The following is a 27,003-nucleotide window of genomic DNA, read 5'->3' on the forward strand; positions in this document are numbered from 1 at the left end:
CAAGTTGAAAAATTTTGGCTTTTGCAAATTCTCGTCTTTAATCTGAAACTTTCATATCGCGTTGAACACACCATTACCGCAGACTTGTTTTGACCTTGAAGGGACCGCAACAATTGGGCAATTTTCTTAAGAAATCTTTAGATTTTTTTCTGAATTAATAAAATTAAAGTTCTTTTTGAAAAAAAAAAAAATCAGCACCTCAGCACCACTCTAGAAAACATGCTTTTAGGTTTTTAGGCTACTTTCCTTCCACTAAAAGTCTCTGAATAAAAGTAAGTGGAAGTCTGCGCTGCCCTTAATCTGAAGATAAACACGACACGTGATGATTTCTGATGATCACACGATTAAAGTGGAAATCACGGCTGCTTCAGTCTGAAATCCACATTAGCTGCAGGTAAGTAATCTGTATGACACTGCTAAACCGTTGGCCACTGTATTTCCTGTTGACCTTTGACCTCCCAAAGAGTTGAGTGTTGGCGTATAGTCCTGCTGTTTTTTTTTATATTGTTTTAATTGTAAATCATTTTAATGCAAAAATCTACGTTGTAGACAATAATTCTGTATCAAAAAGCTACAAAGATGCTGCACTCTTTAAATTTTAATGGCATCAGTTCTTCACACAAGCTGCACTGTTTACGTCCGTCCATCGGTCTGTTTCAACAGAGCGACGCGTCTTTGGTCCTCATTCGGTTTAGAAGTCTAAAAAATCGAAATAGCCCTTTATCTTCGCTGCAGACTGAGCAGACGCTCGTCTGAACAGCAAGAAAAAAATTCTGAGTTTTCATGTCTCCCATGGAAAGTGACAAAATCCTTTGGCTGCCTGCTTCACTTCTTTGTGTGCTTATTTTCCCGCCACCCCTGGAGCATCCTGATTGGTCGATGGGCCCCTTCTTTACGTCCAGTGATGGAGGAGAGAGGAGACGAGCAGCGAGGCAAAGAAGACCGAGAGGGACAGGAAGATGGCCGTCGCCCCGCCACATTCCTTTGCATTTTCCTGTGAGTATTTCAACACACAAAAAATGAGCCAAAATCATGACAAAATGTCAGAGTACAGCATGTCTTAGAAAAATATGGGAAAACATCACAGCACAGTATGTAGTCATGAAGGGCACCAAAACTTCAAAGTATACTATGTACTCAAAAATGAGACCAAACTGAACCAAAACGTTGTAGTAGTATATCATCAAAAATGACCAAAAATGCCATACTAGTATGGCTAAAAATGACAAAATTTGACATGTCCCAAAACACCTGAAAAACCGCATTAAAAACTGTGCCGAGACACGCAATGGCATAGCATGTCGACAACAACACCCAAAACACCAAGGCTATACTATGGCAGAAAATGTCAAAATTTGACATGTCCAAAAAAAACCTGAAAAGCACTTAAAATAGCGTGCCAAGACACGTCATAGCAACATTCGATGCCATGTGCCATTTCAGCACGCCAATTTATGTGGTTTCCAACTGTTTTTGGGTTATATGTTTTTTTTTTTACTTTTTTTCGCAATAGTATAGCCTTGGTGTTTTGGGTGGATTTTTGACATGAAATATTTTGGAGTTTTTGGCAGTTTTCGATATTCTCTTTGCTATGACGTTTCTCGGCACGCTATTTTAAGTGGTTTTCAGGTGTTTTTTGGACATGTTAAATTTTGACATTTTCCGCCGTAGTATAGCCTTGGTGTTTTGGGTGGATTTTTCGACATGAAATATTTTGGAGTTTTTGGCAGTTTTTGCAATTCTCTTTGCTATGACGTGTCTCGGCACGCTATTTTAAGTGGTTTTCATGTGTTTTTTGGACATGTTAAATTTTGACATTTTCCACCATAGTATAGCCTTGGTGTTTTGGGTGGATTTTTCGACATGAAATATTTTGGAGTTTTTGGCAGTTTTCGATATTCTCTTTGCTATGATATGTCTCGGCACGTTATTTTAAGTGGTTTTCATGTGTTTTTTGGACATGTTAAATTTTGGCATTTTCCGCCATTGTATAGCCTTGGTGTTTTGGGTGGATTTTTCGCCATAGTATAGCCTTGGTGTTTTGGGTGGATTTTTCGATGTGACATATTCTGGTGTTTTTGGCAGTTTTTGCAATTCTCTTTGCTATGACGTTTCTCGGCACGCTATTTTGAGTGGTTTTCAGGTGTTTTTTGGACATGTTAAATTTTGACCTTTTTCGCCATAGTATAGCCTTGGTGTTTTGGGTGGATTTTTCGACATGAAATATTTTGGTGTTTTGGGCAGTTTTTGCAATTCTCTTTGCTATGACGTGTCTTGGCACGCTATTTTAAGTGGTTTTCAGGTGTTTTTTGGACATGTTAAATTTTGGCCTTTTTCGCCATAGTATAGCCTTGGTGTTTTGGGTGGATTTTTTGCCATAGTATAGCCTTGGTGTTTTGGGTGGATTTTTCGATGTTACATATTTTGGTGTTTTTGGCAGTTTTTGCAATTCTCTTTGCTATGACGTGTCTCGGCACGCTATTTAAAGTGGTTTTCAGGTGTTTTTTGGACATGTTAAATTTTGACATTTTTCGCCATAGTATAGCCTTGGTGTTTTGGGTGGATTTTTTGACATGAAATATTTTGGTGTTTTTGGCAGTTTTTGCAATTCCATTTGCTATGACGTTTCTCGGTATGTTATTTTAAATGTTTTTCAGGTGTTTTTTGGACATGGTAAATTTCGAAATTTTTTGCCATAGTATAACCTTGGTGTTTTGGGTGGATTTTTCGACATGAAATATTTTGGAGTTTTGGGCAGTTTTCGATATTCTCTTTGCCATGACGTGTCTCGGCACATTATTTTAAGTGGTTTTCATGTGTTTTTTGGACATGTTAAATTTTGACCTTTTTCGCCATAGTATAGCCTTGGTGTTTTGGGTGGATTTTTCGCCATAGCCTTGGTGTTTTGGGTGGATTTTTTGACGTGAAATATTTTAGTGTTATTGGCAGTTTTTGCAATTCTCTTTGCTATGACGTGTTTTGGTACGCTACTTTAAATGGTTTTCAGGTGTTTTTTGGACATGCTAAATTTTGAAAATTTTCGCCATAGTATAGCCTTGGTGTTTTGGGTGGATTTTTTGACATTAAATATTTTGGTGTTTTTGGCAGTTTTTGCAATTCGCTTTGCTATGACGTGTTTTTTGGCACGCTATTTTAAATGGTTTTAGGTGTTTTTGGACATGTTAAATTTTGACCTTTTCGCCATAGTATAGCCTTGGTGTTTTGGGTGGATTTTTTGCCATAGTATAGCCTTGGTGTTTTGGGTGGATCTTTCGATGTGAAATATTTTGGTGTTTTCGGCAGTTTTTGCAATTCTCTTTGCTATGACGTGTCTTGGCACGCTATTTAAAGTGGTTTTCAAGTGTTTTTGGACATGTTAAATTTTGACCTTTTTCGCCATAGTATAGCCTTTGGTGTTTTGGGTGGATTTTTCGCCATAGTATAGCCTTGGTGTTTTGGGTGGATTTTTCGATGTTACATATTTTGGTGTTTTTGGCAGTTTTTGCAATTCTCTTTGCTATGAGGTTTCTCGGCACGCTATTTTAAGTGGTTTTCAGGTGTTTTTTGGACATGTTAATATTGACCTTTTTCGCCATAGTATAGCCTTGGTGTTTTGGGTGGATTTTTCGCCATAGTATAGCCTTGGTGTTTTGGGTGGGTTTTTCGCCATAGTATAGCCTTGGTGTTTTGGGTGGATTTTTCGACATGAAATATTCTGGTGTTTTCGGCAGTTTTTGCAATTCTCTTTGCTATGACGTGTCTCGGCACGCTATTTTAAGTGGTTTTCAGGTGTTTTTTGGACATGTTAAATTTTGACTTTTCCGCCATAGTACAGCCTTGGTGTTTTGGGTGGATTTTTCGCCATACTATAGCCTTGGTGTTTTGGGTGGATTTTTCGACGTGAAATATTTTAGTGTTATTGGCAGTTTTTGCAATTCTCTTTGCTATGACGTGTTTTGGTACGCTACTTTAACTGGTTTTCAGGTGTTTTTTGGACATGCTAAATTTTGAAAATTTTCGCCATAGTATAGCCTTTGGTGTTTTGGGTGGATTTTTTGCCATAGTATAGCCTTGGTGTTTTGGGTGGATTTTTCGATGTTACATATTTTGGTGTTTTTGGCAGTTTTTGCAATTCTCTTTGCTATGACGTGTCTCGGCACGCTATTTAAAGTGGTTTTCAGGTGTTTTTTGGACATGTTAAATTTTGACATTTTTCGCCATAGTATAGCCTTGGTGTTTTGGGTGGATTTTTTGACATGAAATATTTTGGTGTTTTTGGCAGTTTTTGCAATTCCATTTGCTATGACGTTTCTCGGTATGTTATTTTAAATGTTTTTCAGGTGTTTTTTGGACATGGTAAATTTCGAAATTTTTTGCCATAGTATAACCTTGGTGTTTTGGGTGGATTTTTCGACATGAAATATTTTGGAGTTTTGGGCAGTTTTCGATATTCTCTTTGCCATGACGTGTCTCGGCACATTATTTTAAGTGGTTTTCATGTGTTTTTTGGACATGTTAAATTTTGACCTTTTTCGCCATAGTATAGCCTTGGTGTTTTGGGTGGATTTTTCGCCATAGCCTTGGTGTTTTGGGTGGATTTTTTGACGTGAAATATTTTAGTGTTATTGGCAGTTTTTGCAATTCTCTTTGCTATGACGTGTTTTGATGCACGCTACTTTAAATGGTTTTCAGGTGTTTTTGGACATGCTAAATTTTGAAAATTTTCGCCATAGTATAGCCTTGGTGTTTTGGGTGGATTTTTTGACATTAAATATTTTGGTGTTTTTGGCAGTTTTTGCAATTCGCTTTGCTATGACGTGTTTTGGTACGCTATTTTAAATGGTTTTTAGGTGTTTTTTGGACATGTTAAATTTTGACCTTTTTCGCCATAGTATAGCCTTGGTGTTTTGGGTGGATTTTTTGCCATAGTATAGCCTTGGTGTTTTGGGTGGATTTTTCGATGTGACATATTTTGGTGTTATTGTCAGTTTTGCAATTCTCTTTGCTATGACGTGTCTTGTACGCTATTTAAAGTGGTTTTCAAGTGTTTTTGGACATGTTAAATTTTGACCTTTTTCGCCATAGTATAGCCTTGGTGTTTTGGGTGGATTTTTCGCCATAGTATAGCCTTGGTGTTTTGGGTGGATTTTTCGATGTTACATATTTTGGTGTTTTTGGCAGTTTTTGCAATTCTCTTTGCTATGAGGTTTCTCGGCACGCTATTTTAAGTGGTTTTCAGGTGTTTTTTGGACATGTTAATATTGACCTTTTTCGCCATAGTATAGCCTTGGTGTTTTGGGTGGATTTTTCGCCATAGTATAGCCTTGGTGTTTTGGGTGGGTTTTTCGCCATAGTATAGCCTTGGTGTTTTGGGTGGATTTTTCGACATGAAATATTCTGGTGTTTTCGGCAGTTTTTGCAATTCTCTTTGCTATGACGTGTCTCGGCACGCTATTTTAAGTGGTTTTCAGGTGTTTTTTGGACATGTTAAATTTTGACTTTTCCGCCATAGTATAGCCTTGGTGTTTTGGGTGGATTTTTCGCCATACTATAGCCTTGGTGTTTTGGGTGGATTTTTCGACGTGAAATATTTTAGTGTTATTGGCAGTTTTTGCAATTCTCTTTGCTATGACGTGTTTTGGTACGCTACTTGAAATGGTTTTCAGGTGTTTTTTGGACATGCTAAATTTTGAAAATTTTCGCCATAGTATAGCCTTGGTGTTTTGGGTGGATTTTTTGCCATAGTATAGCCTTGGTGTTTTGGGTGGATTTTTCGATGTTACATATTTTGGTGTTTTTGGCAGTTTTTGCAATTCTCTTTGCTATGACGTGTCTCGGCACGCTATTTAAAGTGGTTTTCAGGTGTTTTTTGGACATGTTAAATTTTGACATTTTTCGCCATAGTATAGCCTTGGTGTTTTGGGTGGATTTTTTGACATGAAATATTTTGGTGTTTTTGGCAGTTTTTGCAATTCCATTTGCTATGACGTTTCTCGGTATGTTATTTTAAATGTTTTTCAGGTGTTTTTTGGACATGGTAAATTTCGAAATTTTTTGCCATAGTATAACCTTGGTGTTTTGGGTGGATTTTTCGACATGAAATATTTTGGAGTTTTGGGCAGTTTTCGATATTCTCTTTGCCATGACGTGTCTCGGCACATTATTTTAAGTGGTTTTCATGTGTTTTTTGGACATGTTAAATTTTGACCTTTTTCGCCATAGTATAGCCTTGGTGTTTTGGGTGGATTTTTCGCCATAGCCTTGGTGTTTTGGGTGGATTTTTTGACGTGAAATATTTTAGTGTTATTGGCAGTTTTTGCAATTCTCTTTGCTATGACGTGTTTTGGTACGCTACTTTAAATGGTTTTCAGGTGTTTTTTGGACATGCTAAATTTTGAAAATTTTCGCCATAGTATAGCCTTGGTGTTTTGGGTGGATTTTTTGACATTAAATATTTTGGTGTTTTGGCAGTTTTGCAATTCTCTTTGCTATGACGTGTTTTGGTACGCTATTTTAAATGGTTTTTAGGTGTTTTTTGGACATGTTAAATTTTGACCTTTTTTGCCATAGTATAGCCTTGGTGTTTTGGGTGGATTTTTTGCCATAGTATAGCCTTGGTATTTTGGGTGGATTTTTTGACGTGAAATATTTTAGTGTTATTGTCAGTTTTTGCAATTCTCTTTGCTATGACGTGTCTTGGCACGCTATTTAAAGTGGTTTTCAAGTGTTTTTGGACATGTTAAATTTTGACCTTTTTCGCCATAGTATAGCCTTGGTGTTTTGGGTGGATTTTTCGCCATAGTATAGCCTTGGTGTTTTGGGTGGATTTTTCGATGTTACATATTTTGGTGTTTTTGGCAGTTTTTGCAATTCTCTTTGCTATGAGGTTTCTCGGCACGCTATTTTAAGTGGTTTTCAGGTGTTTTTTGGACATGTTAATATTGACCTTTTTCGCCATAGTATAGCCTTGGTGTTTTGGGTGGATTTTTCGCCATAGTATAGCCTTGGTGTTTTGGGTGGGTTTTCGCCATAGTATAGCCTTGGTGTTTTGGGTGGATTTTTCGACATGAAATATTCTGGTGTTTTCAGCAGTTTTTGCAATTCTCTTTGCTATGACGTGTCTCGGCACGCTATTTTAAGTGGTTTTCAGGTGTTTTTTGGACATGTTAAATTTTGACTTTTCCGCCATAGTACAGCCTTGGTGTTTTGGGTGGATTTTTCGCCATACTATAGCCTTGGTGTTTTGGGTGGATTTTTCGACGTGAAATATTTTAGTGTTATTGGCAGTTTTTGCAATTCTCTTTGCTATAGCGTGTTTTGATGCAGCTACTTTAAATGGTTTTCAGGTGTTTTTTGGACATGCTAAATTTTGAAATTTTTCGCCATAGTATAGCCTTGGTGTTTTGGGTGGATTTTTTGACATTAAATATTTTGGTGTTTTTGGCAGTTTTTGCAATTCTCTTTGCTATGACGTGTTTTGGTACGCTATTTTAAATGGTTTTTAGGTGTTTTTTGGACATGTTAAATTTTGACCTTTTTCGCCATAGTATAGCCTTGGTGTTTTGGGTGGATTTTTCGACGTGAAATATTTTAGTGTTATTGGCAGTTTTTGCAATTCTCTTTGCTATGACGTGTTTTGATGCAGCTACTTTAAATGGTTTTCAGGTGTTTTTTGGACATGCTAAATTTTGAAAATTTTCGCCATAGTATAGCCTTGGTGTTTTGGGTGGATTTTTTGACATTAAATATTTTGGTGTTTTTGGCAGTTTTTGCAATTCTCTTTGCTATGACGTGTTTTGGTACGCTATTTTAAATGGTTTTTAGGTGTTTTTTGGACATGTTAAATTTTGACCTTTTTCGCCATAGTATAGCCTTGGTGTTTTGGGTGGATTTTTTGCCATAGTATAGCCTTGGTGTTTTGGGTGGATCTTTCGATGTGAAATATTTTGGTGTTTTCGGCAGTTTTTGCAATTCTCTTTGCTATGACGTGTCTTGGCACGCTATTTAAAGTGGTTTTCAAGTGTTTTTGGACATGTTAAATTTTGACCTTTTTCGCCATAGTATAGCCTTGGTGTTTTGGGTGGATTTTTCGCCATAGTATAGCCTTGGTGTTTTGGGTGGATTTTTCGATGTTACATATTTTGGTGTTTTTGGCAGTTTTTGCAATTCTCTTTGCTATGAGGTTTCTCGGCACGCTATTTTAAGTGGTTTTCAGGTGTTTTTTGGACATGTTAATATTGACCTTTTTCGCCATAGTATAGCCTTGGTGTTTTGGGTGGATTTTTCGCCATAGTATAGCCTTGGTGTTTTGGGTGGGTTTTTCGCCATAGTATAGCCTTGGTGTTTTGGGTGGATTTTTCGACATGAAATATTCTGGTGTTTTCGGCAGTTTTTGCAATTCTCTTTGCTATGACGTGTCTCGGCACGCTATTTTAAGTGGTTTTCAGGTGTTTTTTGGACATGTTAAATTTTGACTTTTCCGCCATAGTATAGCCTTGGTGTTTTGGGTGGATTTTTACCATACTATAGCCTTGGTGTTTTGGGTGGATTTTTCGACGTGAAATATTTTAGTGTTATTGGCAGTTTTTGCAATTCTCTTTGCTATGACGTGTTTTGGTACGCTACTTGAAATGGTTTTCAGGTGTTTTTTGGACATGCTAAATTTTGAAAATTTTCGCCATAGTATAGCCTTGGTGTTTTGGGTGGATTTTTTGCCATAGTATAGCCTTGGTGTTTTGGGTGGATTTTTCGATGTTACATATTTTGGTGTTTTTGGCAGTTTTTGCAATTCTCTTTGCTATGACGTGTCTCGGCACGCTATTTAAAGTGGTTTTCAGGTGTTTTTTGGACATGTTAAATTTTGACATTTTTCGCCATAGTATAGCCTTGGTGTTTTGGGTGGATTTTTTGACATGAAATATTTTGGTGTTTTTGGCAGTTTTTGCAATTCCATTTGCTATGACGTTTCTCGGTATGTTATTTTAAATGTTTTTCAGGTGTTTTTTGGACATGGTAAATTTCGAAATTTTTTGCCATAGTATAACCTTGGTGTTTTGGGTGGATTTTTCGACATGAAATATTTTGGAGTTTTGGGCAGTTTTCGATATTCTCTTTGCCAAGACGTGTCTCGCACATTATTTTAAGTGGTTTTCATGTGTTTTTGGACATGTTAAATTTTGACCTTTTTCGCCATAGTATAGCCTTGGTGTTTTGGGTGGATTTTTCGCCATAGCCTTGGTGTTTTGGGTGGATTTTTTGACGTGAAATATTTTAGTGTTATTGGCAGTTTTTGCAATTCTCTTTGCTATGACGTGTTTTGGTACGCTACTTTAAATGGTTTTCAGGTGTTTTTTGGACATGCTAAATTTTGAAAATTTTCGCCATAGTATAGCCTTGGTGTTTTGGGTGGATTTTTTGACATTAAATATTTTGGTGTTTTTGGCAGTTTTTGCAATTCTCTTTGCTATGACGTGTTTTGGTACGCTATTTTAAATGGTTTTTAGGTGTTTTTTGGACATGTTAAATTTTGACCTTTTTTGCCATAGTATAGCCTTGGTGTTTTGGGTGGATTTTTTGCCATAGTATAGCCTTGGTATTTTGGGTGGATTTTTTGACGTGAAATATTTTAGTGTTATTGTCAGTTTTTGCAATTCTCTTTGCTATGACGTGTCTTGGCACGCTATTTAAAGTGGTTTTCAAGTGTTTTTGGACATGTTAAATTTTGACCTTTTTCGCCATAGTATAGCCTTGGTGTTTTGGGTGGATTTTTCGCCATAGTATAGCCTTGGTGTTTTGGGTGGATTTTTCGATGTTACATATTTTGGTGTTTTTGGCAGTTTTTGCAATTCTCTTTGCTATGAGGTTTCTCGGCACGCTATTTTAAGTGGTTTTCAGGTGTTTTTTGGACATGTTAATATTGACCTTTTTCGCCATAGTATAGCCTTGGTGTTTTGGGTGGATTTTTCGCCATAGTATAGCCTTGGTGTTTTGGGTGGGTTTTTCGCCATAGTATAGCCTTGGTGTTTTGGGTGGATTTTTCGACATGAAATATTCTGGTGTTTTCAGCAGTTTTTGCAATTCTCTTTGCTATGACGTGTCTCGGCACGCTATTTTAAGTGGTTTTCAGGTGTTTTTTGGACATGTTAAATTTTGACTTTTCCGCCATAGTACAGCCTTGGTGTTTTGGGTGGATTTTTCGCCATACTATAGCCTTGGTGTTTTGGGTGGATTTTTCGACGTGAAATATTTTAGTGTTATTGGCAGTTTTTGCAATTCTCTTTGCTATGACGTGTTTTGGTACGCTACTTTAAATGGTTTTCAGGTGTTTTTTGGACATGCTAAATTTTGAAAATTTTCGCCATAGTATAGCCTTGGTGTTTTGGGTGGATTTTTTGACATTAAATATTTTGGTGTTTTTGGCAGTTTTTGCAATTCTCTTTGCTATGACGTGTTTTGGTACGCTATTTTAAATGGTTTTTAGGTGTTTTTTGGACATGTTAAATTTTGACCTTTTTCGCCATAGTATAGCCTTGGTGTTTTGGGTGGATTTTTCGACGTGAAATATTTTAGTGTTATTGGCAGTTTTTGCAATTCTCTTTGCTATGACGTGTTTTGGTACGCTACTTTAAATGGTTTTCAGGTGTTTTTTGGACATGCTAAATTTTGAAAATTTTCGCCATAGTATAGCCTTGGTGTTTTGGGTGGATTTTTTGACATTAAATATTTTGGTGTTTTTGGCAGTTTTTGCAATTCTCTTTGCTATGACGTGTTTTGGTACGCTATTTTAAATGGTTTTTAGGTGTTTTTTGGACATGTTAAATTTTGACCTTTTTCGCCATAGTATAGCCTTGGTGTTTTGGGTGGATTTTTCGACCTGAAATATTTTGGTGTTTTTGGCAGTTTTTGCAATTCCATTTGCTATGACGTTTCTTGGCACGCTATTTTAAGTGGTTTTCAGGTGTTTTTTGGACATGTTAAATTTTGACCTTTTTCGCCATAGTATAGCCTTGGTGTTTTGGGTGGATTTTTCGACATGAAATATTTTTGAGTTTTTGGCAGTTTTCGATATTCTCTTTGCCATGACGTGTCTCGGCATGTTATTTTAAGTGGTTTTCATGTGTTTTTTGGACATGCTAAATTTTGACATTTTCCGCCATAGTATAGCCTTGGTGTTTTGGGTGGATTTTTCGATGTGACATATTTTAGTGTTATTGTCAGTTTTTGCAATTCTCTTTGCTATGACGTGTCTCGGCACGCTATTTTAAGTGGTTTTCAAGTGTTTTTTGGATATGTTAAATTTTGACCTTTTTCGCCATAGTATAACCTTGGTGTTTTGGGTGGATTTTTTGCCATAGTATAGCCTTGGTGTTTTGGGTGGATTTTTCGACATGAAATATTTTGGAGTTTTTGGCAGTTTTCGATATTCTCTTTGCCATGACGTGTCTCGGCATGTTATTTCAAGTGGTTTTCATGTGTTTTTTGGACATGTTAAATTTTGACATTTTCCGCCATAGTATAGCCTTGGTGTTTTGGGTGGATCTTTCGACGTGAAATATTTTGGTGCTTTTGGCAGTTTTTGCAATTCTCTTTGCTATGACGTGTTTTGGTACGCTATTTTAAATGGTTTTCAGGTGTTTTTTGGACATGTTAAATTTTGACCTTTTTTGCCATAGTATAGCCTTGGTGCTTTGGGTGGATTTTTTGACATGAAATATCTTGGTGTTTTGGGCAGTTTTTGCAATTCTCTTTGCTATAATGTGTCTCGGCACGCTATTTTAAGTGGTTTTCATGTGTTTTTTGGACATGTTAAAGTTTGACATTTTCCACCATAGTATAGCCTTGGTGTTTTGGGTGGATTTTTCAACATGAAATATTATGTAGTTTTTGGAAGTTTTTGAAATTCTCTTTGCTATGACGTGTCCCGGCACGCTATTTTAAGTGGTTTTCAGGTGTTTTTTGGACATGTTTTGCGTCCCTTTGTGGTTGTTTTGTGAGTCTTTGTGGTTGTTTTGCATCCCTTTGTGGTTGTTTTGTGACTGTTTGTGATTATTTTGAATCTCTGTGGTTCTGTTGTATCCCATTGTGTTTTTTTTATCCCTTTTTTGTTTTTTTTAATCTCCTTGTAATTGTTTTGCATCCCTCTGTGGTTGTTTTAGATCTTTGCTGATGCTCCGACCCTGCCTTTGGTTGTGCTCGTGCTGTGGCTGTACTGATACTGTGTCCCCCGCTCGCCCTGATTGTGGTCTGGTCCTGGTTGCGCCGATGTTGTGATCTTGCCTTTGGACACCTCCTTATCAACATATGCATGAGACTGTTATCATCATCCTCAACATCATCACAGAGTGCAATTTATAATTTCACACCTATCGTTATTGTAATATGACATGCATCTGTTTCTATTATTGCTGTGCCTCTCTCCCCCTCTCCTCCCCTTTCTCTTTCCTTTGTTGACATGATTGTATTTCATTCGTTATTTACGACATCTATTGCTCGTCTATCTGTCCTGAAAGAGGGATCCCTCATCATCCTCTACCGCTCTTCCTGAGGTTTCTTTCTCTTTTCTTTTCCCCGTTACAGGCGTTCTTTTTCAGGAGTTTTTCTTTGGGTGATGTGAGGGTCTAGGGGCAGAGGGATGTCGTACACTGTAAAGCCCTCTGAGGCAAACCATGTTTTGTGATAATGGGCTCTGTGAATAAAATTGACTTGAATTGACTTGACGTGACTTGACATGTTAATTTTTGAAATTTTCCCCATAGTATAGCCTTGGTGTTTTAGGTGGATTTTTCGATGTTACATATTTTGGTGTTTTTGGCAGTTTTTGCAATTCTCTTTGCTATGATGTGTCTCGGCACGCTATTTTAAGTGCTTTTCAAGTGTTTTTTGGACATGTTAAATTTTGACCTTTTTCGCCATAGTATAGCCTTGGTGTTTTGGGTGGATTTTTTGCCATAGTATAGCCTTGGTGTTTTGGGTGGATCTTTCGACGTGAAATATTTTAGGGTTTTTGGCAGTTTTTGCAATTCTCTTTGCTATGACGTGTTTTGGTACGCTACTTTAAATGGTTTTCAGGTGTTTTTTGGACATGCTAAATTTTGAAAATTTTCGCCATAGTATAGCCTTGGTGTTTTGGGTGGATTTTTTGACATGAAATATTTTGGTGTTTTTGGCAGTTTTTGCAGTTCTCTTTGCTATGACGTGTCTCGACACGCTATTTTAAGTGGTTTTCATGTGTTTTTTGGACATGTTAAAATTTGACCTTTTTCGCCATAGTATAGCCTTGGTGTTTTGGGTGGATTTTTTGCCATAGTATAGCCTTGGTGTTTTGGGTGGATTTTTTGACGTGAAATATTTTAGTGTTATTGGCAGTTTTTGCAATTCTCTTTGCAATGACGTGTCTCAGCACGCTATATTAAGTGGTTTTCAGGTGTTTTTTGGACATGTTAAATTTTGACCTTTTTCGCCATAGTATAGCCTTGGTGTTTTGGGTGGATTTTTTGCCATAGTATAGCCTTGGTGTTTTGGGTGGATCTTTCGACGTGAAATATTTTAGGGTTTTTGGCAGTTTTTGCAATTCTCTTTGCTATGACGTGTTTTGGTACGCTACTTTAAATGGTTTTCAGGTGTTTTTTGGACATGCTAAATTTTGAAAATTTTCGCCATAGTATAGCCTTGGTGTTTTGGGTGGATTTTTTGACATGAAATATTTTGGTGTTTTTGGCAGTTTTTGCAATTCTCTTTGCTATGACGTGTTTTGGTACGCTATTTTAAATGGTTTTCAGGTGTTTTTTGGACATGCTAAATTTTCAAAATTTTCGCCATAGTATAGCCTTGGTGTTTTGGGTGGATTTTTTGCCATAGTATAGCCTTGGTGTTTTGGGTGGATTTTTTGACGTGAAATATTTTAGTGTTATTGGCAGTTTTTGCAATTCTCTTTGCTATGACGTGTCTCGGCACGCTATTTTAAGTGGTTTTCAGGTGTTTTTTAGACATGTTAAATTTTGACCTTTTTCGCCATAGTATAGCCTTGGTGTTTTGGGTGGATTTTTCGATGTTACATATTTTGGTGTTTTTGGCAGTTTTTGCAATTCTCTTTGCTATGATGTGTCTCGGCACGCTATTTTAAGTGGTTTTCAGGTGTTTTTTGGACATGTTAAATTTTGACCTTTTTCGCCATAGTATAGCCTTGGTGTTTTGGGTGGATTTTTTGCCATAGTATAGCCTTGGTGTTTTGGGTGGATCTTTCGATGTGAAATATTTTGGTGTTTTCGGCAGTTTTTGCAATTCTCTTTGCTATGACGTGTCTTGGCACGCTATTTTAAATGGTTTTCAGGTGTTTTTTGGACATGTTAAATTTTGACCTTTTTCGCCATAGTATAGCCTTGGTGTTTTGGGTGGATTTTTTGCCATAGTATAGCCTTGGTGTTTTGGGTGGATCTTTCGATGTGAAATATTTTGGTGTTTTCGGCAGTTTTTGCAATTCTCTTTGCTATGACGTGTCTTGGCACGCTATTTAAAGTGGTTTTCAAGTGTTTTTGGACATGTTAAATTTTGACCTTTTTCGCCATAGTATAGCCTTGGTGTTTTGGGTGGATTTTTCGCCATAGTATAGCCTTGGTGTTTTGGGTGGATTTTTCGATGTTACATATTTTGGTGTTTTTGGCAGTTTTTGCAATTCTCTTTGCTATGACGTATTTTGGTACGCTACTTTAAATGGTTTTCAGGTGTTTTTTGGACATGCTAAATTTTGAAAATTTTCGCCATAGTATAGCCTTGGTGTTTTGGGTGGATTTTTTGCCATACTATAGCCTTGGTGTTTTGGGTGGATCTTTCGACGTGAAATATTTTAGGGTTTTTGGCAGTTTTGCAATTCTCTTTGCTATGACGTGTTTTGATGCGCTACTTTAAATGGTTTTCAGGTGTTTTTTGGACATGCTAAATTTTGAAAATTTTCGCCATAGTATAGCCTTGGTGTTTTGGGTGGATTTTTTGACATGAAATATTTTGGTGTTTTTGGCAGTTTTTGCAATCCTCTTTGCTATGACGTGTTTTGGTACGCTACTTTAAATGGTTTTCAGGTGTTTTTTGGACATGCTAAATTTTGAAAATTTTCGCCATAGTATAGCCTTGGTGTTTTGGGTGGATTTTTTGACATGAAATATTCTGGTGTTTTTGGCAGTTTTTGCAATTCTCTTTGCTATGACGTGTTTTAGTGCAGCTTATTTTAAATGGTTTTCATGTGTTTTTTGGACATGTTAAATTTTGACCTTTTTCGCCATAGTATAGCCTTGGTGTTTTGGGTGGATTTTTTGCCATAGTATAGCCTTGGTGTTTTGGGTGGATCTTTGATGTGAAATATTTTGGTGTTTTCGCAGTTTTGCAATTCTCTTTGCTATGACGTGTCTTGGCACGCTATTTTAAGTGGTTTTCAGGTGTTTTTGGACATGTTAAATTTTGACCTTTTTCGCCATAGTATAGCCTTGGTGTTTTGGGTGGATTTTTTGCCATAGTATAGCCTTGGTGTTTTGTGTGGATTTTTCAATGTTACATATTTTGGTGTTTTCGGCAGTTTTTGCAATTCTCTTTGCTATGATGTGTCTCGGCACGCTATTTTAAGTGGTTTTCAGGTGTTTTTTGGACATGTTAAATTTTGACCTTTTTCGCCATAGTATAGCCTTGGTGTTTTGGGTGGATTTTTTGCCATAGTATAGCCTTGGTGTTTTGGGTGGATCTTTCGACGTGAAATATTTTAGGGTTTTTGGCAGTTTTGCAATTCTCTTTGCTATGACGTGTTTTGATGCGCTACTTTAAATGGTTTTCAGGTGTTTTTTGGACATGTTAAATTTTGAAATTTTTCGCCATAGTATAGCCTTGGTGTTTTGGGTGGATTTTTTGACATGAAATATTTTGGTGGTTTTGGCAGTTTTTGCAATTCTCTTTGCTATGATGTGTTTTGGTACGCTATTTTAAATGGTTTTCAGGTGTTTTTTGGACATGTTAAATTTTGACCTTTTTCGCCATAGTATAGCCTTGGTGTTTTGGGTGGATTTTTGCCATAGTATAGCCTTGGTGTTTTGGGTGGATTTTTGACGTGAAATATTTTAGTGTTATTGGCAGTTTTTGCAATTCTCTTTGCTATGACGTGTTTTGGTACGCTACTTTAAATGGTTTTCAGGTGTTTTTTGGACATGCTAAATTTTGACCTTTTTCGCCATAGTATAGCCTTGGTGTTTTGGGTGGATTTTTTGACATGAAATATTTTGGTGTTTTTGGCAGTTTTTGCAATTCTCTTTGCTATGATGTGTTTTGGTACGCTGTTTTAAATGGTTTTCATGTGTTTTTTGGACATGTTAAATTTTGATCTTTTTCGCCATAGTATAGCCTTGGTGTTTTGGGTGGATTTTTGCCATAGTATAGCCTTGGTGTTTTGGGTGGATTTTTTGACGTGAAATATTTTAGTGTTATTGGCAGTTTTTGCAATTCTCTTTGCTATGACGTGTTTTGGTATGCTACTTTAAATGGTTTTCAGGTGTTTTTTGGTCATGTTAAATTTTGAAATTTTTCGCCATAGTATAGCCTTGGTGTTTTGGGTGGATTTTTTACCATAGTATAGCCTTGGTGTTTTGGGTGGATCTTTCGATGTGAAATATTTTGGTGTTTTCGGCAGTTTTTGCAATTCTCTTTGCTATGACGTGTTTTGGTACGCTATTTTAAATGGTTTTCAGGTGTTTTTTGGACATGCTAAATTTTCAAAATTTTCGCCATAGTATAGCCTTGGTGTTTTGGGTGGATTTTTTGACGTGAAATATTTTAGTGTTATTGGCAGTTTTTGCAATTCTCTTTGCTATGACGTGTCTCGGCACGCTATTTTAAGTGGTTTTCAGGTGTTTTTTAGACATGTTAAATTTTGACCTTTTTCGCCATAGTATAGCCTTGGTGTTTTGGGTGGATTTTTTGCCATAGTATAGCCTTGGTGTTTTGGGTGGATTTTTCGATGTTACATATTTTGGTGTTTTTGGCAGTTTTTGCAATTCTCTTTGCTATGATGTGTCTCGGCACGCTATTTTAAGTGGTTTTCAGGTGTTTTTTGGACATGTTAAATTTTGACCTTTTTCGCCATAGTATAGCCTTGGTGTTTTGGGTGGATTTTTTGCCATAGTATAGCCTTGGTGTTTTGGGTGGATCTTCGATGTGAAATATTTTGGTGTTTTCGGCAGTTTTTGCAATTCTCTTTGCTATGACGTGTCTTGGCACGCTATTTTAAATGGTTTTCAGGTGTTTTTTGGACATGTTAAATTTTGACCTTTTTTGCCATAGTATAGCCTTGGTGCTTTGGGTGGATTTTTTGCCATAGTATAGCCTTGGTGTTTTGGGTGGATCTTTCGATGTGAAATATTTTGGTGTTTTCGGCAGTTTTTGCAATTCTCTTTGCTATGACGTGTCTTGGCACGCTATTTAAAGTGGTTTTCAAGTGTTTTTGGACATGTTAAATTTTGACCTTTTTCGCCATAGTATAGCCTTGGTGTTTTGGGTGGATTTTTCGCCATAGTATAGCCTTGGTGTTTTGGGTGGATTTTTCGATGTTACATATTTTGGTGTTTTTGGCAGTTTTTGCAATTCTCTTTGCTATGACGTATTTTGGTACGCTACTTTAAATGGTTTTCAGGTGTTTTTTGGACATGCTAAATTTTGAAAATTTTCGCCATAGTATAGCCTTGGTGTTTTGGGTGGATTTTTTGCCATACTATAGCCTTGGTGTTTTGGGTGGATCTTTCGACGTGAAATATTTTAGGGTTTTTGGCAGTTTTTGCAATTCTCTTTGCTATGACGTGTTTTGGTACGCTACTTTAAATGGTTTTCAGGTGTTTTTTGGACATGCTAAATTTTGAAAATTTTCGCCATAGTATAGCCTTGGTGTTTTGGGTGGATTTTTTGACATGAAATATTTTGGTGTTTTTGGCAGTTTTTGCAATTCTCTTTGCTATGACGTGTTTTGATGCACGCTACTTTAAATGGTTTTCAGGTGTTTTTTGGACATGCTAAATTTTGAAAATTTTCGCCATAGTATAGCCTTGGTGTTTTGGGTGGATTTTTTGACATGAAATATTTTGGTGTTTTTGGCAGTTTTTGCAATTCTCTTTGCTATGACGTGTTTTGGTACGCTATTTTAAATGGTTTTCATGTGTTTTTTGGACATGTTAAATTTTGACCTTTTTCGCCATAGTATAGCCTTGGTGTTTTGGGTGGATTTTTTGCCATAGTATAGCCTTGGTGTTTTGGGTGGATCTTTCGATGTGAAATATTTTGGTGTTTTCGGCAGTTTTTGCAATTCTCTTTGCTATGACGTGTCTTGGCACGCTATTTTAAGTGGTTTTCAAGTGTTTTTGGACATGTTAAATTTTGACCTTTTTCGCCATAGTATAGCCTTGGTGTTTTGGGTGGATTTTTTGCCATAGTATAGCCTTGGTGTTTTGTGTGGATTTTTCAATGTTACATATTTTGGTGTTTTCGGCAGTTTTTGCAATTCTCTTTGCTATGATGTGTCTCGGCACGCTATTTTAAGTGGTTTTCAGGTGTTTTTTGGACATGTTAAATTTTGACCTTTTTTCGCCATAGTATAGCCTTGGTGTTTTGGGTGGATTTTTGCCATAGTATAGCCTTGGTGTTTTGGGTGGATCTTTCGACGTGAAATATTTTAGGGTTTTGGCAGATTTTGCAATTCTCTTTGCTATGACGTGTTTTGGTACGCTACTTTAAATGGTTTTCAGGTGTTTTTTGGACATGCTAAATTTTGAAAATTTTCGCCATAGTATAGCCTTGGTGTTTTGGGTGGATTTTTTGACATGAAATATTTTGGTGGTTTTGGCAGTTTTTGCAATTCTCTTTGCTATGATGTGTTTTGGTACGCTATTTTAAATGGTTTTCAGGTGTTTTTTGGACATGTTAAATTTTGACCTTTTTCGCCATAGTATAGCCTTGGTGTTTTGGGTGGATTTTTTGCCATAGTATAGCCTTGGTGTTTTGGGTGGATTTTTTGACGTGAAATATTTTAGTGTTATTGGCAGTTTTTGCAATTCTCTTTGCTATGACGTGTTTTGATGCACGCTACTTTAAATGGTTTTCAGGTGTTTTTGGACATGCTAAATTTTGACCTTTTTCGCCATAGTATAGCCTTGGTGTTTTGGGTGGATTTTTGACATGAAATATTTTGGTGTTTTGGCAGTTTTTGCAATTCTCTTTGCTATGATGTGTTTTGGTGCAGCTGTTTTAAATGGTTTTCATGTGTTTTTGGACATGTTAAATTTTGATCTTTTTCGCCATAGTATAGCCTTGGTGTTTTGGGTGGATTTTTTGCCATAGTATAGCCTTGGTGTTTTGGGTGGATTTTTTGACGTGAAATATTTTAGTGTTATTGGCAGTTTTTGCAATTCTCTTTGCTATGACGTGTTTTGGTATGCTACTTTAAATGGTTTTCAGGTGTTTTTTGGACATGCTAAATTTTGAAAATTTTCGCCATAGTATAGCCTTGGTGTTTTGGGTGGATTTTTTACCATAGTATAGCCTTGGTGTTTTGGGTGGATCTTTCGATGTGAAATATTTTGGTGTTTTCGGCAGTTTTTGCAATTCTCTTTGCTATGACGTGTTTTGGTACGCTATTTTAAATGGTTTTCAGGTGTTTTTTGGACATGCTAAATTTTCAAAATTTTCGCCATAGTATAGCCTTGGTGTTTTGGGTGGATTTTTTGACGTGAAATATTTTAGTGTTATTGGCAGTTTTTGCAATTCTCTTTGCTATGACGTGTCTCGGCACGCTATTTTAAGTGGTTTTCAGGTGTTTTTTAGACATGTTAAATTTTGACCTTTTTCGCCATAGTATAGCCTTGGTGTTTTGGGTGGATTTTTTGCCATAGTATAGCCTTGGTGTTTTGGGTGGATTTTTCGATGTTACATATTTTGGTGTTTTTGGCAGTTTTTGCAATTCTCTTTGCTATGATGTGTCTCGGCACGCTATTTTAAGTGGTTTTCAGGTGTTTTTTGGACATGTTAAATTTTGACCTTTTTCGCCATAGTATAGCCTTGGTGTTTTGGGTGGATTTTTTGCCATAGTATAGCCTTGGTGTTTTGGGTGGATTTTTTGACATGAAATATTTTGGTGTTTTTGGCAGTTTTGCAATTCTCTTTGCTATGACGTGTTTTGATGCGCTACTTTAAATGGTTTTCAGGTGTTTTTTGGACATGCTAAATTTTGACCCTTTTCGCCATAGTATAGCCTTGGTGTTTTGGGTGGATTTTTTGACATGAAATATTTTGGTGTTTTTGGCAGTTTTTGCAATTCTCTTTGCTATGACGTGTTTTGGTACGCTATTTTAAATGGTTTTCATGTGTTTTTTGGACATGTTAAATTTTGACCTTTTTCGCCATAGTATAGCCTTGGTGTTTTGGGTGGATTTTTTGCCATAGTATAGCCTTGGTGTTTTGGGTGGATCTTTCGACGTGAAATATTTTGGTGTTTTCGCAGTTTTGCAATTCTCTTTGCTATGACGTGTCTTGGCACGCTATTTAAAGTGGTTTTCAAGTGTTTTTGGACATGTTAAATTTTGACCTTTTTCGCCATAGTATAGCCTTGGTGTTTTGGGTGGATTTTTTGCCATAGTATAGCCTTGGTGTTTTGGGTGGATCTTTTCGTGAAATATTTTAGGGTTTTTGGCAGTTTTTGCAATTCTCTTTGCTATGACGTGTTTTGATGCAGCTACTTTAAATGGTTTTCAGGTGTTTTTTGGACATGCTAAATTTTGAAAATTTTCGCCATAGTATAGCCTTGGTGTTTTGGGTGGATTTTTTGACATGAAATATTTTGGTGTTTTTGGCAGTTTTTGCAATTCTCTTTGCTATGACGTGTTTTGGTACGCTATTTTAAATGGTTTTCATGTGTTTTTTGGACATGTTAAATTTTGACCTTTTTCGCCATAGTATAGCCTTGGTGTTTTGGGTGGATTTTTTGCCATAGTATAGCCTTGGTGTTTTGGGTGGATTTTTTGCCATAGTATAGCCTTGGTGTTTTGGGTGGATCTTTCGATGTGAAATATTTTGGTGTTTTCGGCAGTTTTTGCAATTCTCTTTGCTATGACGTGTCTTGGCACGCTATTTAAAGTGGTTTTCAAGTGTTTTTGGACATGTTAAATTTTGACCTTTTTCGCCATAGTATAGCCTTGGTGTTTTGGGTGGATTTTTTGCCATAGTATAGCCTTGGTGTTTTGTGTTGATTTTTCAATGTTACATATTTTGGTGTTTTCGGCAGTTTTTGCAATTCTCTTTGCTATGATGTGTCTCGGCACGCTATTTTAAGTGGTTTTCAGGTGTTTGTTGGACATGTTAAATTTTGACCTTTTTCGCCATAGTATAGCCTTGGTGTTTTGGGTGGATTTTTTGCCATAGTATAGCCTTGGTGTTTTGGGTGGATCTTTCGACGTGAAATATTTTAGGGTTTTTGGCAGTTTTTGCAATTCTCTTTGCTATGACGTGTTTTGGTACGCTACTTTAAATGGTTTTCAGGTGTTTTTTGGACATGCTAAATTTTGAAAATTTTCGCCATAGTATAGCCTTGGTGTTTTGGGTGGATTTTTTGACATGAAATATTTTGGTGTTTTTGGCAGTTTTTGCAATTCTCTTTGCTATGACGTGTTTTGGTACGCTATTTTAAATGGTTTTCATGTGTTTTTTGGACATGTTAAATTTTGACCTTTTTCGCCATAGTATAGCCTTGGTGTTTTGGGTGGATTTTTTGCCATAGTATAGCCTTGGTGTTTTGGGTGGATCTTTCGATGTGAAATATTTTAGGGTTTTCGGCAGTTTTTGCAATTCTCTTTGCTATGACGTGTCTTGGCACGCTATTTAAAGTGGTTTTCAAGTGTTTTTGGACATGTTAAATTTTGACCTTTTTCGCCATAGTATAGCCTTGGTGTTTTGGGTGGATTTTTTGCCATAGTATAGCCTTGGTGTTTTGTGTGGATTTTTCAATGTTACATATTTTGGTGTTTTCGGCAGTTTTTGCAATTCTCTTTGCTATGATGTGTCTCGGCACGCTATTTTAAGTGGTTTTCAGGTGTTTTTTGGACATGTTAAATTTTGACCTTTTTCGCCATAGTATAGCCTTGGTGTTTTGGGTGGATTTTTTGCCATAGTATAGCCTTGGTGTTTTGTGTGGATTTTTCAATGTTACATATTTTGGTGTTTTCGGCAGTTTTTGCAATTCTCTTTGCTATGATGTGTCTCGGCACGCTATTTTAAGTGGTTTTCAGGTGTTTTTTGGACATGTTAAATTTTGACCTTTTTCGCCATAGTATAGCCTTGGTGTTTTGGGTGGATTTTTTGCCATAGTATAGCCTTGGTGTTTTGGGTGGATCTTTCGACGTGAAATATTTTAGGGTTTTTGGCAGTTTTTGCAATTCTCTTTGCTATGACGTGTTTTGGTACGCTACTTTAAATGGTTTTCAGGTGTTTTTTGGACATGCTAAATTTTGAAAATTTTCGCCATAGTATAGCCTTGGTGTTTTGGGTGGATTTTTTGACATGAAATATTTTGGTGGTTTTGGCAGTTTTTGCAATTCTCTTTGCTATGATGTGTTTTGGTACGCTATTTTAAATGGTTTTCAGGTGTTTTTTGGACATGTTAAATTTTGACCTTTTTCGCCATAGTATAGCCTTGGTGTTTTGGGTGGATTTTTTGCCATAGTATAGCCTTGGTGTTTTGGGTGGATTTTTTGACGTGAAATATTTTAGTGTTATTGGCAGTTTTTGCAATTCTCTTTGCTATGACGTGTTTTGGTACGCTACTTTAAATGGTTTTCAGGTGTTTTTTGGACATGCTAAATTTTGACCTTTTTCGCCATAGTATAGCCTTGGTGTTTTGGGTGGATTTTTTGACATGAAATATTTTGGTGTTTTTGGCAGTTTTTGCAATTCTCTTTGCTATGATGTGTTTTGGTACGCTGTTTTAAATGGTTTTCATGTGTTTTTTGGACATGTTAAATTTTGATCTTTTTCGCCATAGTATAGCCTTGGTGTTTTGGGTGGATTTTTTGCCATAGTATAGCCTTGGTGTTTTGGGTGGATTTTTTGACGTGAAATATTTTAGTGTTATTGGCAGTTTTTGCAATTCTCTTTGCTATGACGTGTTTTGGTATGCTACTTTAAATGGTTTTCAGGTGTTTTTTGGACATGCTAAATTTTGAAAATTTTCGCCATAGTATAGCCTTGGTGTTTTGGGTGGATTTTTTACCATAGTATAGCCTTGGTGTTTTGGGTGGATCTTTCGATGTGAAATATTTTGGTGTTTTCGGCAGTTTTTGCAATTCTCTTTGCTATGACGTGTTTTGGTACGCTATTTTAAATGGTTTTCAGGTGTTTTTTGGACATGCTAAATTTTCAAAATTTTCGCCATAGTATAGCCTTGGTGTTTTGGGTATATTTTTGACGTGAAATATTTTAGTGTTATTGGCAGTTTTTGCAATTCTCTTTGCTATGACGTGTCTCGGCACGCTATTTTAAGTGGTTTTCAGGTGTTTTTTAGACATGTTAAATTTTGACCTTTTTCGCCATAGTATAGCCTTGGTGTTTTGGGTGGATTTTTTGCCATAGTATAGCCTTGGTGTTTTGGGTGGATTTTTCGATGTTGCATATTTAGGTGTTTTTGGCAGTTTTTGCAATTCTCTTTGCTATGATGTGTCTCGGCACGCTATTTTAAGTGGTTTTCAGGTGTTTTTTGGACATGTTAAATTTTGACCTTTTTCGCCATAGTATAGCCTTGGTGTTTTGGGTGGATTTTTTGCCATAGTATAGCCTTGGTGTTTTGGGTGGATTTTTTGACGTGAAATATTTTGGTGTTTTTGGCAGTTTTTGCAATTCTCTTTGCTATGACGTGTTTTGGTACGCTACTTTAAATGGTTTTCAGGTGTTTTTTGGACATGCTAAATTTTGACCTTTTTCGCCATAGTATAGCCTTGGTGTTTTGGGTGGATTTTTTGACATGAAATATTTTGGTGTTTTTGGCAGTTTTGCAATTCTCTTTGCTATGACGTGTTTTGGTGCAGCTTATTTTAAATGGTTTTCATGTGTTTTTGGACATGTTAAATTTTGACCTTTTTCGCCATAGTATAGCCTTGGTGTTTTGGGTGGATTTTTCGCCATAGTATAGCCTTGGTGTTTTGGGTGGATCTTTCGATGTGAAATATTTTGGTGTTTTCGGCAGTTTTTGCAATTCTCTTTGCTATGACGTGTCTTGGCACGCTATTTAAAGTGGTTTTCAAGTGTTTTTGGACATGTTAAATTTTGACCTTTTTCGCCATAGTATAGCCTTGGTGTTTTGGGTGGATTTTTTGCCATAGTATAGCCTTGGTGTTTTGGGTGGATCTTTCGACGTGAAATATTTTAGGGTTTTTGGCAGTTTTTGCAATTCTCTTTGCTATGACGTGTTTTGGTACGCTATTTTAAATGGTTTTCAGGTGTTTTTTGGACATGCTAAATTTTGAAAATTTTTGCCATAGTATAGCCTTGGTGTTTTGGGTGGATTTTTTGACATGAAATATTTTGGTGTTTTTGGCAGTTTTTGCAATTCTCTTTGCTATGACGTGTCTTGGCACGCTATTTAAAGTGGTTTTCAAGTGTTTTTGGACATGTTAAATTTTGACCTTTTCGCCATAGTATAGCCTTGGTGTTTTGGGTGGATTTTTGCCATAGTATAGCCTTGGTGTTTTGGGTTGATCTTTCAATGTTACATATTTTGGTGTTTTCGGCAGTTTTGCAATTCTCTTTGCTATGATGTGTCTCGCACGCTATTTTAAGTGGTTTTCAGGTGTTTTTGGACATGTTAAATTTTGACCTTTTTCGCCATAGTATAGCCTTGGTGTTTTGGGTGGATTTTTGCCATAGTATAGCCTTGGTGTTTTGGGTGGATCTTTCAATGTGAAATATTTTAGGGTTTTTGGCAGTTTTGCAATTCTCTTTGCTATGACGTGTTTTGATGCGCTACTTTAAATGGTTTTCAGGTGTTTTTTGGACATGCTAAATTTTGAAAATTTTCGCCATAGTATAGCCTTGGTGTTTTGGGTGGATTTTTTGACATGAAATATTTTGGTGTTTTTGGCAGTTTTTGCAATTCTCTTTGCTATGACGTGTTTTGGTACGCTATTTTAAATGGTTTTCATGTGTTTTTTGAACATGTTAAATTTTGACCTTTTTCGCCATAGTATAGCCTTGGTGTTTTGGGTGGATTTTTTGCCATAGTATAGCCTTGGTGTTTTGGGTGGATTTTTAGATGTGATATATTTTATGGGTTTTGGCAGTTTTTGCAATTCTCTTTGCTATGACGTGTCTTGGCACGCTATTTAAAGTGGTTTTCAGGTGTTTTTGGACATGTTAAATTTTGACCTTTTTCGCCATAGTATAGCCTTGGTGTTTTGGGTGGATTTTTTGCCATAGTATAGCCTTGGTGTTTTGGGTGGATTTTTCAATGTTACATATTTTGGTGTTTTCGGCAGTTTTTGCAATTCTCTTTGCTATGATGTGTTTTGCACGCTATTTTAAATGGTTTTCATGTGTTTTTTGGACATGTTAAATTTTGACCTTTTTCGCCATAGTATAGCCTTGGTGTTTTGGGTGGATTTTTTGCCATAGTATAGCCTTGGTGTTTTGGGTGGATCTTTCGATGTGAAATATTTTAGGGTTTTGGCAGTTTTGCAATTCTCTTTGCTATGACGTGTTTTGGCACGCTTATTTAAAGTGGTTTTCAAGTGTTTTTGGACATGCTAAATTTTGAAAATTTTCGCCATAGTCTAGCCTTGGTGTTTTGGGTGGATTTTTTGCCATAGTATAGCCTTGGTGTTTTGGGTGGATTTTTCAATGTTACATATTTTGGTGTTTTCGGCAGTTTTTGCAATTCTCTTTGCTATGATGTGTCTCGGCACGCTATTTTAAGTGGTTTTCAGGTGTTTTTTGGACATGTTAAATTTTGACCTTTTTCGCCATAGTATAGCCTTGGTGTTTTGGGTGGATTTTTTGCCATAGTATAGCCTTGGTGTTTTGGGTGGATCTTTCGACGTGAAATATTTTAGGGTTTTTGGCAGTTTTTGCAATTCTCTTTGCTATGGCGTGTTTTGATGCGCTATTTTAAATGGTTTTCAGGTTTTTTTTGGACATGCTAAATTTTGAAAATTTTCGCCATAGTATAGCCTTGGTGTTTTGGGTGGATTTTTTGACATGAAATATTTTGGTGTTTTTGGCAGTTTTTGCAATTCTCTTTGCTATGACGTGTCTCGGCACGCTATTTTAAGTGGTTTTCATGTGTTTTTTGGACATGTTAAATTTTGACCTTTTTCGCCATAGTATAGCCTTGGTGTTTTGGGTGGGTTTTTTGCCTTAGTATAGCCTTGGTGTTTTGGGTGGATTTTTCAATGTTAAATATTTTGGTGTTATTGGCAGTTTTGCAATTCTCTTTGCTATGATGTGTCTCGGCACGCTATTTTAAGTGGTTTTCAGGTGTTTTTTAGACATGTTAAATTTTGACCTTTTTCGCCATAGTATAGCCTTGGTGTTTTGGGTGGATTTTTTGCCATAGTATAGCCTTGGTGTTTTGGGTGGATTTTTCGATGTTGCATATTTAGGTGTTTTTGGCAGTTTTTGCAATTCTCTTTGCTATGACGTGTTTTGGTACGCTACTTTAAATGGTTTTCAGGTGTTTTTTGGACATGCTAAATTTTGAAAATTTTCGCCATAGTATAGCCTTGGTGTTTTGGGTGGATTTTTTGACATGAAATATTTTGGTGTTTTTGGCAGTTTTTGCAATTCTCTTTGCTATGACGTGTTTTGGTACGCTATTTTAAATGGTTTTCATGTGTTTTTTTGGACATGTTAAATTTTGACCTTTTTCGCCATAGTATAGCCTTGGTGTTTTGGGTGGATCTTTCGATGTGAAATATTTTAGGGTTTTCGGCAGTTTTTGCAATTCTCTTT

At 36.5% G+C, this 27,003-nt stretch overlaps 1 protein-coding gene across 1 annotated transcript in view; it reads right to left on the minus strand.

Annotated features, from left to right (window-relative positions):
* Positions 1 to 578: 578 nt before the first annotated feature.
* Positions 579 to 27,003, minus strand: part of LOC121956328 (voltage-dependent calcium channel subunit alpha-2/delta-4-like) — a 113,167-nt gene continuing 86,742 nt past the window's right edge. Inside the window, exon 40 of the mRNA XM_088079607.1 lies at positions 579 to 994. Coding sequence (XP_087935733.1) covers positions 893 to 994 — 102 coding nt within the window. The 3' untranslated portion in view covers positions 579 to 892. The remainder of the gene's footprint in view (positions 995 to 27,003) is intronic.

This window comes from Plectropomus leopardus, chromosome 7 (genome assembly GCF_026936395.1).
Source record: "Plectropomus leopardus strain MGB_pleo_1.0 chromosome 7, ASM2693639v1, whole genome shotgun sequence".
Taxonomy (NCBI): Eukaryota; Metazoa; Chordata; class Actinopteri; order Perciformes; family Serranidae; genus Plectropomus; species Plectropomus leopardus.